The sequence below is a fragment of the Triturus cristatus genome, chromosome 3_2 (genome assembly GCF_964204655.1).
Source record: "Triturus cristatus chromosome 3_2, aTriCri1.1, whole genome shotgun sequence".
NCBI lineage: Eukaryota > Metazoa > Chordata > Amphibia > Caudata > Salamandridae > Triturus > Triturus cristatus.
The window spans coordinates 472,861,114-472,875,995 of NC_140584.1; the positions used below are offsets into that span (position 1 = coordinate 472,861,114).

General features: G+C 48.8%; 1 protein-coding gene across 2 annotated transcripts in view; it reads right to left on the reverse strand.

Annotated features, from left to right (window-relative positions):
• PDE3B (phosphodiesterase 3B) overlaps positions 1 to 14,882 on the reverse strand; it is a 1,362,481-nt gene that overhangs the window by 1,022,575 nt on the left and 325,024 nt on the right. For both annotated transcript variants that reach the window (XM_085648114.1, XM_085648115.1), the window contains exon 2: positions 10,201 to 10,251. In XM_085648114.1, coding sequence (XP_085504240.1) covers positions 10,201 to 10,251 — 51 coding nt within the window. The remainder of the gene's footprint in view (positions 1 to 10,200; positions 10,252 to 14,882) is intronic.

Sequence of the window (14,882 nt, forward strand, 5' to 3'; positions counted from 1 at the left end):
CAGAGGGAAGGAATGCCTTCACAGCAAGACTGATCGCCTGGAGCTCCAGAAGGTTGATGCGGATCCCGTACTCCGCCGGAGACCAGAGGCCTCTGATCTACGCCTCTCCAATGTGGCTGCCCCATCCCAGAAGTGATGCATCTGTCACCACCATGAACTCTGGTTGGGGAAGTAAGAGTGATCTGCTGCTGAGCCAATTCTGGTTCTTTAGCCACCACTGCAATTGGCGTGCAGTGCCCCCTGAGATCTACGCATTCGGAAAAAATGTCCTGATGCTGTGCCCACTGGAACTTCAGGTCCCACTGCTGAGCCCTCATGCGCCACCTGGCATAATCCACCAGCAGGATGCAGGAGGCCATGAGGCCCAGCAGCCTCAGGATCATTCTGACCTTAAGCCGCGATAGAGGCTAAAAGATCGGAATCATAGCCTGAATATCCCAGACTTGCTGCTCGGGAGGATAAGCCCGAAACTGCGCTGTATCCAGAACCGCCCCGATGACAAGGAGCTTCTGAGAGGAAATCTGGTGCGCCTTCGGCACGTTGATAGTGAACCCAGCGAATGCAGGAGGTCTGCCGTAGTCTGGTGGTGGGAGACGACTGCCTGGGGCGAACTCACCTTCAACAGCCAGTCGTCGATAGGGGAAGACTGGAACCCCTGATCTGCGCAGATGAGCTGCATCCACCGCCATCACTTTCGTGAACACCTGAGGGCCGCTGGTAAGACCAGAGGGGAGCACGGTAAACTGAAAATACTCGTGGCCTACTGAGAACCGTAGGTAACACCGATGGGCAGGCAGGACGGGGATGTGAAAATAGGCGTCCTGCAAGTTCAACACTACCATCCAGTCTCCAGGGTCGAGGGCAGATAGGACCAGAGCTAGTTTCAACATTTTTAACTTTTCCTTCCAGAGGAAGCAGTTGACGTCCCTGAGATCAAAGATAGGATGCAGGCCTTTGTCCTTCTTGGGCACCAGGAAGTAGTGGGAGTAACAACCACGACCTACTTCTGGCAGAGGGACTTGCTGTAACTTCTGATCGGATAAGGGCCAGGTGATCCTCCAACATGCAATAGAGTGTAGGTGGCATGGATGGAGGGGTAGTCTCGAAGGGGAGGGAGTAGCCCCTTCGGGCTATCTGCAAAACCCATTTGTCCGACGTGATGTTGTGCCAGTGGGGGAGGTGATGGGGAATCCTGCCACCCATTGGCAGCCAGTGGCCCTGAAAGGTCCGACTAGCAAGGTTTAGAGGCTGCTGCAGAGGGGGAGCTGGTGGACTGGCCCGCCCGCTGGCCCCCAGATCAATGACACTGGGGCCCAAGTCCCCAGCCGTGCAGAGGCAGGGCAACTTGCGCAGGCCTGTGGCTCTGGGTGTAACGTGGCGGGACACCCCTTCTGTAGCCATGAAAGGGGCGAAAAGCAGACTGTGCGGGGCGAGAGGTGGTAGCAAGGCCCACGCCGTAGCCCTAGAATCCTTAATGCACTCGAGCACGTTGTCCGCTTTGTTGCGACGACCATCAAAGGGCATGTCCAAAATTGTCGAATGGACATCACCCGAGAAGCCAGTGGACGTCAGCCAGGCGTAGCATCTCCAGGCTACAGACATTGAAATCGTTCTGCCTAGCAAGTTGGTGGTGTCCAGCCCACAGCGAATGACGAACTTCACTGCATCGCCACCCTCAGCCACTGCACGGGACAGAATGGCCCGGACCTCCTCTGGGCACTGCGCCAGCACTTGCGCAATCGTATCCCACAGAGTGGGTGTAACGGCCCAAGAGACATGCTGTGTTCACCGACCACAGTCCTAAGCTGGCAGAAGAAAACCTCTTCCCAACATGGTCCAGCTTCTTGGATTTCCTATCTGGTGGAACAGTAGGGAACGTGCCTTTGGAAGTTGAGGCTTGGACCACTAAGCTCTTGGGGGTAGGTTGTTGGGAGAGGAAAATAGGGTCGCCCGGGCGGTGGCGTCGAGCAATCATCCTATCCACAGGGGCCCTTGTGCTGGGCTTGAACCAAGTGCCCAGAAGGATGTCCGTGAGGGCCTCATTGAACGGCAGCAGGGGCTTCGAAGAGGCCGCTGCCGGTTAAAGCACCTCGGTCAGGAGACTAGTCTTAATCAACACCGGAGGAAGCTCAAGGTTCAAAGCCTCAGCCGCCCTACACAACTCCACAGCATAAGAGGCTCCCTCCTCTGTAGCCACGGAAGGGGGAGAAAGCATGCCTAGGTCTGTGGAGGTATCCAGACCACTGGCCTCACCCAACTCGTCTCTCCAGTCCGGTTCACTCAACTGGTCTGCTACAGGGTCAATAGACCCCTCCCAGTCCTCCTCACCCTTTTCTGGCTGCCATTCAAGGCAATAGGGAACGCCAGGATAGAACAGTGGTACAAACGTACCGGTCGGCGTCTGATCCGGCACTGGTCGACGTCGGTCCGGCTCCGTGTCCAGGTCAGGGTGGAGGTCGGGGTCGACACTGGCTGTGGACACAACTTATCGGAGGGGGCAGAGGTGTCGTTAGTGGATTTGACGCTGGAGGTGTTGTAAGGTTGACCAGCACCGATCCGGATCCAGGCCTGGATCCCTGGGGGCATTGAAGAGCCGGTGCCGGAGATGCCGGGTTCGAAGGCCTAGAACCCCCCCGTCGAGTCCGCGGGGCCCGAAGGCGCGCCAGCGGAGTCTGGCTGCCCAAAGAGGAGATGAAGGGCTTCGAAAAAACTACGAAGTTCGGCAGGGGTTGCTCCGGCTCCCGGAAAAGGAGGGAAGCTCTGAGCCGACCCAGCAGCCTCCGCAAGGCGGATTTGCAAGATGACCCTGTCCACATCCTGCCTCGGCTGACGGACGGGGAGAATGCGAAGAGCGACGGTACTTCTCCACCTTCTTTTTGTGCTTGGACTTACTCGAAGACCAAGACTTCGAAGATGAGTGGTGGTGAGGACTCCACGACCGGTCAAGCGACCTCCCTCTCGACCGGAACCTCGAGCAGCGCAAAGCAGACTGCTGGGCCGACAGTCGGAGCAAGACTTCGGGTCGTGGTCGCGCTCCAGACACCAGAGGCACACAAGGTACGGGTCCGTAACAGACATCAATTTTTGACAGGCGTCCCAAGCCTTGAAGCCGGTCCAACGTGATATCCCTACGTGCACAAGGAGTCAACGCGACTCGAAAAGAAGTTGACAAGAGTCAAAAAATAGTTAGTCAAAAAGTGACTAAGGGTACCTCTCTCTACGGATCTGCGCTGGCTGGCGCGAAAAAGGAAGAACGGACATCAGCGCGCAGGGGCGGCGTCTAAGTAGATAACGCAACTTCATCCAGGCGATCACGACGCCGACGAACGCTGAATCGACCGATGCCACCTAATGACGCGCAGGGGTCGCGTTATGAAAAAACTTCACCGGATCCAGTCTGACACCTGGGTGCCCTGTATTTCTTGTCCAATTTTGGGATAACTGCAGGCACAAAAGCTGGAGACTTCCTCAGCTTAAGGCCTTCTTGCCACAGTAAGTCAATAGGGATGGCTCTAATGGAGCGTTGCGTGGTGACCTTGAAATCGTATAAGAAGCACACAGTTTGCTTGACTGGCATAGGGAGATCAAAACGTTTTGACACCGCTCTAAAAGGTCATGAAAGTTGTCGATATGCGCCGGAGGAGAATTGGCCACAGGCAGAGTGGGAGAATGCTGTGTGTGTGCCACAGTCAATCCATTCATCGTGGACATCTGGATCCAATTGCAGCTCCCCTTCTTCCAGCTGCTGGTCACCACTGTCCGTTTGAACAGGATTCTGCAAGGGCGGTAAGGATTTCGGCTTCTGCGGTGCGTAGCCTGCTGATCAGAGATGACAGCAGGTTCCTCTCTACAGGAGCTGGCTTTTGAGCAACATTAGCCTCAGGTAAACACTTGTAGTAGTCGCTGACCTTCAGACTCAAGTCCATGACTAGAGACATCGGGACGTTAGTGGAGGGTTCCTGCTGACGTTCCTCTTCCTCATGCTCAGGATAAGGATAATGCTCCTGAAAAGTGTCCAAGCACTGCATGCTGGGGCGTCCTCTGTCCGAGAAAGAATATTCCCCTTCCATATTCACAGAAGGGTCATCCAGTACCTCCTCTTCCACAGATTCCTGGCATTTGACCCTAAGCTGCGAAGGGCTATATGTGGGACCATAGGGACCCTCATCCTCGGATTCCTGGGAGGCGAGTAGGAGGCAGTGGAGAGATTTGGGAGAAATCCTTCAAAAGGGATGGAACTGTCTTTGGAACGGGCATGTCAATCTTCTTCGATGGGGTTGTAGATAGTATTGTCAACGGTATGAGCGACTGTGTGGAGACGCTCGATAGGGCGAGGACGCTAGTGAACGACGCAGCGCCCAGCGAAACCATCGACGGCGAAGCCCTCACCGACATGAACTCCTCACAGCTGCCGCCATCACCACCTCAGTCTTCATCGACGCTAAATGGGTCGTCGTCCTGACCGTCAACGTTGTATATGTCGCTGAAGAAACCATTGACAGCGTACTGGATCCAGCGGTTGTAGACCGAGTGCTTCGTCGACGAGGCCGTAGACATGCGGATTTTCTGTGAGGGAGTATGTGGCACAGATGAAAGCGCAGAGCCAGATCTTTGCTGGGCATGAGATGAGCCAGGCTGCTCTTTTTTAGCCCTTTTCTCCACAGATGACTCCTTACTCTGAGACCTTGATTTCTTTGGATCTCTCTGGGCAGAAGGAGGGTCTTCTTCCTTTCTTTTCTTAGAAGAGGTATGAGGCCTCTCCTCACTCTAGGATTCAGAATCTAATAGATTGCTCCTCTGGCTTCAAAGGAGAAAGTCTTCCCCCGCGATTTTGAGGTGAAAGTCCGGCTGTGCTTAAAGTCTCTGGGCTTATGATCTGAATATAAGCAGTATAGGCACTCAGGGAAAAGCCTGGACTTTCCACAAGTCTTGCAGGGCTTAAACAGCCCTTTTTTAGACTCAGACATTCTGCAGTTAAGATCGAAAAAGGTACACTCACTTTCCAACCTCAACTGAAGAGAAGGATGAAGGAAAGGGAACTCCAAGCTGAAAGTTGAAAAGGTCAAGGTAGAAACACTAACTTGGCAGAGCTCAGGGAAACTCCCTAACACACAAAGTGCGGTAAAAAATCTGAGGTATGGTGACCTGCAGGGGATGGATACTCTGGGTCTGTGATTGGACTGGCTGGAGTTCCTCAATGGAGGTTAACTGGATACTAAATGCTTGAAAAAAAAAGAAAAAAAAAAAAAAAGAGAACCAACGGCGGACTCCAATGGTCGCACCTCCTCGATGTGTTCCCAAAGTAATAGCTTAGTAATATGATAAGAGTAGGTGTGCACAATCAGCTCCTGCACCCGCCGTTGTGGGATGCCAACTGCCAAGCAGATATACAGTACTTTGAAAACACTGGAGCGGTGCACTCCCAAGTGAGTATTTGTCAATAAAGAAGCTTGATCAGTGTCTCAGTGACTAAATGCTATTGAATTCCAAGCGGAATTTAATTTTAAACCTTGATACTGCTATTTTACTGTTACCGTAGGACTCCCACCATGATAGAGGAGATTCAAGCATGTGAATCTATAAAAGAAACAATACTGGAGAAAAGAAAAAATGTATGACAAGTTTAGATGCTACACATCAACAAGTAGCACTTTATAGTCCATCTTCCAATGGTCTTGTTGAAAGAGCTAATCGTATTTTAAAAGAAGGTATTCAAACTGCACTTTCTGCTTAGCTGGATGCAACAGAATTTTTGAAAGAAAGTTTGAAATTAATTACTTAACCACACCACACTCTACAACAGGTGATTCTCCGTTCCGTAGTTTGAGATGTAGAGAAGCTAAAACCAAACTTATTTTAGGGTGGTTACAACTAGCTTCAGGAGGTGAGGTATCTAAGCAGGAATGTCATTAATTTGATGTGAGTGTAAGAAATAGAGTGTTGAAGAAACAGAACAAACAAAAGACTTGGTATGACACTAAGCACAAAGTATGTGAATGTAATTTTAGGGTTAATGACCGTTTTAATCAGAAAACCCAATAGAGTGTTGAAAGGTGAATCTCAATTTACCTCTCCTGTTAAGGTAATAAGAACTGGAGCAGCCTCAGTCTTACTGCAGGGCAGAGGTTGGTGGAATAAAACCAGTTTAATACCAATCTCTGAAACACAGGCAACTATTTAAAATCAAACTTGTAGTCCACTTGTCAACTGATGTGCCCATCACTGCTGGGAATATAACTTCTGATATTAAGGTTTCTTGTCTTCACAATTTAGCTGATCCTGACATTTCAGAATAGTTGATCACTGAGGCAATCTCTCTAGTTAAACAACGAGTGACAACTTCACTTTGGTTAAGAATAGTCAAAATGCCAGCTAAGTTCAAAGGGTGAGTTGTATTAATTTTTACTGTATGTGAATTCATTTACATTTGCTTCTTTTCTTTTATTTCATTATGGGGAAGGGGTGATTTAGCATGTGTACTTTCATGTATTGTGGCTATTGCTTTAAATGCTTGGTGATTTATTAAATGCATTCCATGTTCTGGTGGAACATGCAGTATGGTTCTTGGAACTACAAGGCTCATTCCTTAAAGCATCTGGACACTTCCTTAGTCATGGGTACTTTCTTGATTAATAAAATTTAAAAAAATAATCTTCTCTACTGGACTGGTTAGTGGATTAATTTCTCAACCCTATCCCACACTGATGTTGCGGATAGCAGATGTGGGAGTGGTGAAGTCCTTGACGATTAAGAAGATTTTTATGCTGTATTTGGAGCTGATTATATCCATTCTACTATGGCCTGGCCTTAGGTTCTCGGGATAGCTGGTGGTATCTTCTCGTGGCAATTTTGAACTGATGTTTTTGCACTTCCCTTTTGCTGGTTCTCCATTTGTTACAATTGTTTGCAGTGTTGCATCACCATTCAGAGGTCTTCCGTGCTTGTGTTCTAGTTTATGCTGTGTGGGTTTGTTTCTCAAGGCCAGCGCGTTGGCCCAGTTGGTGAGCCACTTGTTGAAGTTTTCAATGCAGAAAGGTCCTGGAAAATGAGAGTTGCCGTGTTTTCTCTGTCAAGTATCATATGGATGTCATCTGTGGCATTGATGAGTGCGGATTGGGCCTGAATCTGTACTGTGTGGTATCGAGATGGTGGTGGTTGGTGAGGCATGGGTTGATGAGTTTCCCTTGGCTAGGTACAGCAGGAGGTAGATTGGTCTGTAGTTAAAGAGCATGGCTGGGTCATCGGATGGTTTCTTGAAAGGGGTGTGACAATGTCATGTTTCCAGGAGTCTGAGAATGTGGTGGTGTCGATGGATGTTAGTGCTTTGCTAAGAAGTAGGAGTCCCTTGGTGAAAGTGGTGGGGACAAGGGTCATATGGGACCTTCGAATGAATTGTCTTCATTCTGTTGAGGGTGGTGACAGCGGGCAACGAGGTCATGGAACATTCTACGGCCATGGCCATTATAGGGAGTTGAGTTGCAACAGTGTCCAATTGAGGGTCAAAGTTGTTGTATATAGATATGATCTTGTTATTCAATAATTCCAAGAGCTTGGTGCAAAGACCTTGCGACCGGGCGATGTTTCAGGAGGCACAGCAAAATCCTTGATGGCAAAGATATCCTTTCTTCTGTATGGACTGTTTGTGCTGTGGTTAATGCAGTCTTTAGTTCCTCTGTACACCAGTTGGCCTGTTATAGGGCTCTTGCCTTTGGGTTACAATTAAGAGGAGCCAGAGGGCAGGGCATGCAGTGATCCAGCTGTTGAGGTTCTTAATAGCTTTCAGCTATTTGCCGGTGTGCTTGGGCTGGTGTGTGGAGAAGGCGGAAGCTGTGTTCCCTTACATGATGCTTTTCCAGCTGCAGTGGGTAAGTTTGGTGGTGGTAGCTCTGTGGTGGTGTGGAATAAGTATGCTAAAACTAGTAAGATTGTGGTTTATCAGGGTCCTAGCTGTTGGGTTGTTGACTGATATTGCAGATTACGGAGGAAATTGGGTCCAACATGTGTTCAGCGGTGTGAGTGGGTTTGGTAACGTGCTTGGTGAGGCACAGGTTACGGAGGCTTTTGTAGAAAGGCCATAGAGTATGGTTGGGGCAGTCTTCTAGGTGAAAATGTAGGTCTCCAACGAGGATGAGGGTGTTGGGTTGAGGAGGAGTTCGACAAAATCAGTGATGTCACAGGAAAAATTGGTGCAGAGTCCTGGTGGTGCAAGGGTTTCACCAAAGGGAGAAGTTGGAGGATAACTACAATGAGGTGTCCCTTTTAGCTGGGTGGGTAGGAGGGCAGTTCATATCAGTGGAGCAGCTGGTAGAGTCTGATTACGGTGGCACCTCTGGGATTATGATGACAGTCTTGCCTGGTGAAATCGAATTCATGTGAAGTAGCTGAAATGTCTAGTGCAAAGGTTGAGTTTAGCTTTCTTCTCTGTGAGGAAGAGCAGGTCCAGAGCGTGGTTGTGTAATAGGTTCCATACCTCCGTGGAATGTTGGGAGAAGGAGCAGGTGATGAGAATTCATGCGAGTGTGGCATGTTGTGTGGGTAGTGGTTGGTCTGTGTGAGCCAGGCACTGGCAAGTACAAGTGTGAGCGAGTGGGGTGCTAGAGTGGTTGGTGTAGCATGAGAGAGTGCATCAAAACTTGCAGAAGGCAGATGTGAACGCTCCCTCAGTGTTGTGTGGTGCATTGTGGCAGCAGTACGGCGAGTGGCCGCAGGGGTTGAGACCACCGAATAGTGTGTCTGGGTCCCTGGTGCCTGGGGTGATCCCTCGCGGACTGGCACAGACAGGCTTCCCTTTGATGCACTAGCAGAACGTCTGGCATTAAGTAGGTCTTAGGAGGAGGGAGAGGTGCAGGGGGAGCTGAGTTGTGTGCAGATGGATGATAGGAAATTAAGTCTTTTTGCTAGGATTCTTTTAAAGACTGTTTTAACCCATGAGGTCACTTCCTGTGCAGATAAATGGTGTGATTGGTTTATCTTATTGTCATGTTATTAAGTTCTTTTATTGGAGGCCGTGTAGACCCACGATATCTGATCAGTTTGTAGAACGTTCTCAAGACGGATTCCTGGACTTCTAATGAAAAGGAGACCATTTGCTTGAACTTAGAAACAGATTGATGTCCCACCTGAGGCTTCTTTGAAGCCAGAAAAACATGATCATGCGAAATAAGACCTTCCGCTTCAATAGTTAGATCATTCTTCCTCTGACTCGATAAAAGTGTTAACAGAACTCTAGATCTTTAAACAGTATGCCAATATAATTCCATCAATGTTTATTAAAGTTTTAGGCTTACAGGGTAAACATGCATAACCTACTTAAGACATATGGTATCTTGGAAGACAGAACGTACAAACAGGGTACTTCTCAATAAAGGTAATCTTTCGACAGCTCAGGAAGAATTTAACCAAAAAGATTTTCTGACAAAGTGAAACGCCTCCATTAAAAAGCAGAGTTCCCTGGTGCTAATCAAACAGCCAAAGTCCATTTTTCGATTTATTGAAGTTTCAATATTTTACACAGGAACTCAAACACTTCTGAAACCCTCAGATGATTTTTCTTTTCTTTTTTTTTTTTAAATGAAGGTCATGTATTGGGGCATGGTGGGCTTACAGTCAACGTCATAGGGAATCATACTGACTCCGTTCTGGTTGACGCACAAAGTTAAAATACTTCATACTTACATCCACATCTGGAGTCAAGCACAAGGCAGAATAATGTCCAGAGTGTGAATCTAGAAGAGGTTCACACTGCAAAAACATTTGCTTTTAGACCTCTGTGGTCCAAAATCCGAAGAAGAGGGCAAAAATCATCCATCTCCACAGCCTTATTCATCTTAACAGCTGCAGACTGGGAGTGGGTAGAATGCAAATTCACATCTACACACTCCTTTTGAAGTGAGCAGTTTGTCAGCATATCCAAAGGCCAAACCCTTGTCATGGATATTGGAGTTCATGAACATCATTCTGATCCCTATCACAGAGGCAGACAGTACACTACAACAGGAAACCTGCACCTGGGCTACCAAAAGGAGAAATGATAGAATCATATCTGGGCAGATATGCTCCGTTATCTAACGACATGGTTTCAAATAAAGTAAAAACTAAAATTGTGGATGAGAGAATGGTTTTCATACACTAATAATCAAGGATTACATTTACCATTTTTATAGTTAAGGCACTCTGAAATAGGATATGTAATGTACTTACTTGATACTGAGGCTTGTACCACTGTTTCAAGTCCCAATCCCAAAGAATCATCTAGAAAAAAGAACCTAACATTAGATATTCTTCACACAAGAGATCGGCAATATAACTGTTAGAAATTGCAAATTGTCAAATAAAAAAAAGATTTTTTATTCGATGGCACAGAGAACAATACCCACTCAACAAATCAATTGAAACTAAGCATCCTGATTTCTTGTGTGCTAAAAAGGAGTAGATTTGAGCAGCTAAAGCACCAGTGGATTACGCCCACACTACATTATGGTATTTAACTGGGATGTAAATTACAATTTGTATTTTCCTAAATTCAAATTAGTTTTTTGGGGATAATTAATCTTTGATTGTACCATCAACATGGCAGCTGACTTCACATGCTCTTTTTATTTTAAGTTGTTTTTCTTCTACTTGTGCTTCTTTCAAGCCATGATTCACCTCCCTCCCCCAACACCCCAGAAGAACGTGGTGACACACGCCACCATGTTGAATACTGGCTACTCTCTTACATTTGACCATCTTGTACCTGTAGCCAATGCTTCTCAGAAATGTATTTTCTAATTTGCCCCTTGCGCTTAGCACTGGCGCTTAGAACGATTCTTGAAATTTAGCAATAATAATGAGGCAAAACAAACAATTAAGTGTCTGCGTTGTTTAAAAAACATAAATATTTAGAATTTCTCATTTCTTATCTAACAGGAAGGGAACGTCCACAACATTCAAGTGATGTTTTTAAATATTAGATAGGCTTGGGGGTGTGACCGCACATGATGGGAGACAGGACGCATTCCTAAAAGGCTCCACATCCAACCCCGCATAATCCTCTAATATCCTTCCTCTACTGTGCTAACGGCCCCCGCTTACCTACAGCCGGTGCATCGGTGCTCACATACACCCCAGAAACACGGCTCAGACGTGTGTGCGGTCGCCCCTATCGGCGGAGGCTGGAGGATGCTTGCGGCTTGCCCAGAGGCCAGGGTGCAGGTAGAGATCCGGTATCGTCGCAGCCTGCGAGGCCGGTTGTGGCCTCCCGACTTCCGGAGACTCCACCTGAACAACTCAAGGGAGCACCACGCTGCTGACTGAGGGGGGCTCTGCCTTCCTGGCAGGACTTGGGGGGGGGGGGGGGGGGGTTCGTGGCCTGCTTGGTGCTGCGGAGCACTGGGGCCTGCGTGCACACTGGTGGGTTACTCCGAGCCTGCCTCCTCGATGGCTCTGTAGATCCTGGCAGCTGGAGGATGAGCGCCGGAGAGGAGAGGAGCTTCTGGTCGCGGCGGGGGCCCAGTTGCAGGGCAGAGGCCAGGCCTGGAGGATTGCAGCCTTCGGTCAGGGTTGCGCCTCCTGGGCGGCCCTGCGGACATTAGTGTCTGTCTCTCAAGGAAGATATCAGTGAGGTAACTGAGAGTTGGGCTTGGGTGTGTGTGGGGGGTGGGGGGGGGGGGGGGGGAGCTTGGATGCCACCGGTTCCCCTGGCAGACCTTGACTGTCATGGAGACCTCTGGTACCCGCATTACGGCTGCAGGCAACTAGCTGATGCACTTCAGGGCACGCTTGCCCCTCTTGTCTTTTTGGCTTTGCAGTGAATAGGGACCGGTCTGGGCTGCCGCTGGATCCCTTGAGAGGTGGATTTCTCGCCACTTGCGCTGTGCCCTGGGCCCCTCCTGCCTATTGAGGCCTACCACTCTGAGGACAGAGGAGTGTGTCTGAGGGGTGACTGCTTGTACTACACTTCTGTGGCTACTACTCCCCACTGCCTCAGGGGGCCCCCTGGATACCAAGTTTGTCAGCTTTGGAAGGCACTCATCCACTGGTTGTTTGGAGTGGTTGACCTAGGGGTCTGGACTTGAATAACTTGACACCTCTGGCGCTCCTATCGGGAGAAACACACAGGCTGCGGTCCCCAGGGGGAACACCATGCACCAATACACCAGACCTCGGTGGCGGTATCGCAGCGTCAGAAATGTAAAGCTGCTAACCAAAGAGAGGGACCAGGATCCGCAGGAGGGGAGATAGTAGGGGGGGTGGGGGGAGGGGGGGTTTCTGCTGAGGAACCCACGAGGGCGGATCTTCTTGCGGCCATCTAGGGCTCCAAGGTGGCGCTTGAAAGTGAAAATCAGACAGTGGCCCTTAAGATTAATTTACTGCGCACAGACCTCTCTAAGGTCTCCGATAGATTGCGGAGTGATCTATCATGGAGCTTTAAGCTGAGGTGACTACCTTGTGGAAGCAGGTGGCCACGGCCAGATCAGGAGCCTGGAGGCACATGAGGATGCGGAGGGTATGTCACAATGCAACAACGTGCGCCAGTGGAATTCCAGGAACAGGCTGAGGGGACTTATCAAAAGCTGTCAAAACATGGATCCGTGGAACGCTGAAGCCCTGTAGCCTATCCCCTATGTTGAGCATCAAGGGGGCGCAGCAGGCGCTGGTGGCTGCACCTTGGCACAAGGCATCCCCGCAGGACATAATTACTCATTAAATTAAAAAGAGAGGGACTGCATCCTTCAAGCGGGCAGGGACAAAGACACTGCCAGGTATGAGAACCAAAAGATCTCCATCTACCCTGACTATACGAACACCCATGGAGCACAGAAAATTTTCCTGGAAGTTAAAGCTAGCTTCATTCCATTGGCCCCCGCTATATGTTGCTATATCCGGCCAGATTGAGGGTGAGATTATATATATTGATTATATTTTGTTTTAAACATGCACAATTTTATACTTCACAAATATTACTTTATTTTCTATACCCTATGTTGGTTTGGTCAGTACGTGGGAATTTCTTGCCCCAGTAAAGAGAGATTTTATGCATTAAGATACTAGTGGGAGCAGGATTCTTTTGTTCCCCAGATCGAGGGTGAGGTGGGGGGCAAATCTAATTTTTGATCATCCCGAGGATGTGTGGTGCTGGCTGGAGATGGGGACAAGGTGCACAGGGACAAAACCGGATCCTGGAAGTGAGGGGTGAAGGGCAGCTGGAGACTGTGCCCCCGCCTGGAGTACACTGGAGGGGAGCAAGGCTGGGAGCAGCCACTCCGAGAGTTGTCCCACCAGGGTGGTGATCCAGATTGATGGCACCATGCAATTGGCATCCTCGAAGCGGCAGTTGGAGCCAGGGAGACTATCTGTTTTGGAGGCTTCTCTGATGTGGAACGATACATTAATCTGATATAGTAACTGAGGAGATATATTTGCGAGGTACTTCTGTTCACCACCCTTCTCCTTAGAGGGAGTGCTCTGTTTTTAGGTCGAGCCTAGCGAAGCGTGCATGCTCTGCTGCTAGAAAATGACCTCTTGATATCACTTCAGCTTTTCAGCAAACTCGTGCGTGTGGCTAAAAAAGCCACACGCACGAGTTTGCTGAAAAGCTGAAGTAATTGGCCATTGCGTGTGGCTTTCAAAAATTGAAAGCCCGCAATTGGCCAAAGGTGGGTGCATGTCCCGCCTTCTCTCTAAACGTTAACTCCACTGGCCTAGGGAGCTCAGGAGTGAGCAGCAGCGCGGCCGGATGCCTGCTGCATTCCTAATTAGCACGGTCGCTTTAAAGTTAGTGGCCACGCTTGTTTGTTGTTCTAATTCAGTTCTGCAAAATGCTGAAAGGCGAGTTTTCTCTTGTAAAAGAGTGGACCGGAGCTTGGAACAATTAGCAAGATAATTGCCCAGGGGCTCCTGCATCCTACCGCCAATTTGATAAACAGTTTTTATTATTACCACCATCAAATATGTTAATTTTGACCTTGCAACTTGCAGACCTGCTTTGTTATACCGGCTTCATCATCTGATCAAAATCAGTATATTGTGGACAAATTGTTGCATGCCGTCGTACCTCAAATTGTAAATGTGTTTAATGTAAATCTAAAATAACTACATTCAGCGGCCCAGCAATAAGTACCAAGTTATCCCTCTCACAATATTCAGACTTTCTTCTTCGTTTTCAAAGGCATCACATGCAGACAATAAAGCTCTTGTTACAGCACCTAGAGACCAAGACACTCCTGATAACATACAAACCTAAACAGTTAACTTTGATGGGAAAACATACTTGTGAAATAGGTATATCAACCCATCAAGTTATCTTGTTGCCACTTCAACTGCAGGATTTATGCTGCAGCAGAAAACAACCAGAGACGATTTTAAAAATATTGATGGCTTGAACCTGTAGGTGACGGGTTATTCGGCAAATGCTCCTCGACCAATATTTCTGACAGTTGTTCTCAAGCTCTTTTATACACTTCAGTGATCTAACAGACTTGAGACATCAATAATAATCATTCTTTTGCAGAATACTATCCGCCCGTCTACCGGCTCCCCTAAAACTCCGAGCCCCCACTCACTCCACCCCCCCCCACCCACCCACACACACACACCCACCCCATCCTTAGAGAGATACACTGCATGCTTGTCGGGACATCTCTACTCATCTTCTATCGCCTACTACCCAACCTAGTCCATTATCGCCGACCCCAAAACTTGCGCTGCTCGGGGCGGAACTGCTCCCACCCCCACCTCACTCCCGTCACACCACTGCCCAGCGCACTGCCTCACCAGGGAGGGGGGGGGGGGGGGATCTCCCAACCCCAAAAAATCTCAGACACTAAAATGCGGCTCTAGTTATAAACCGTGTTATTAGCGGTCAAAAACGCTCCATTGGTTATTCATTTCTGGTACCTAAA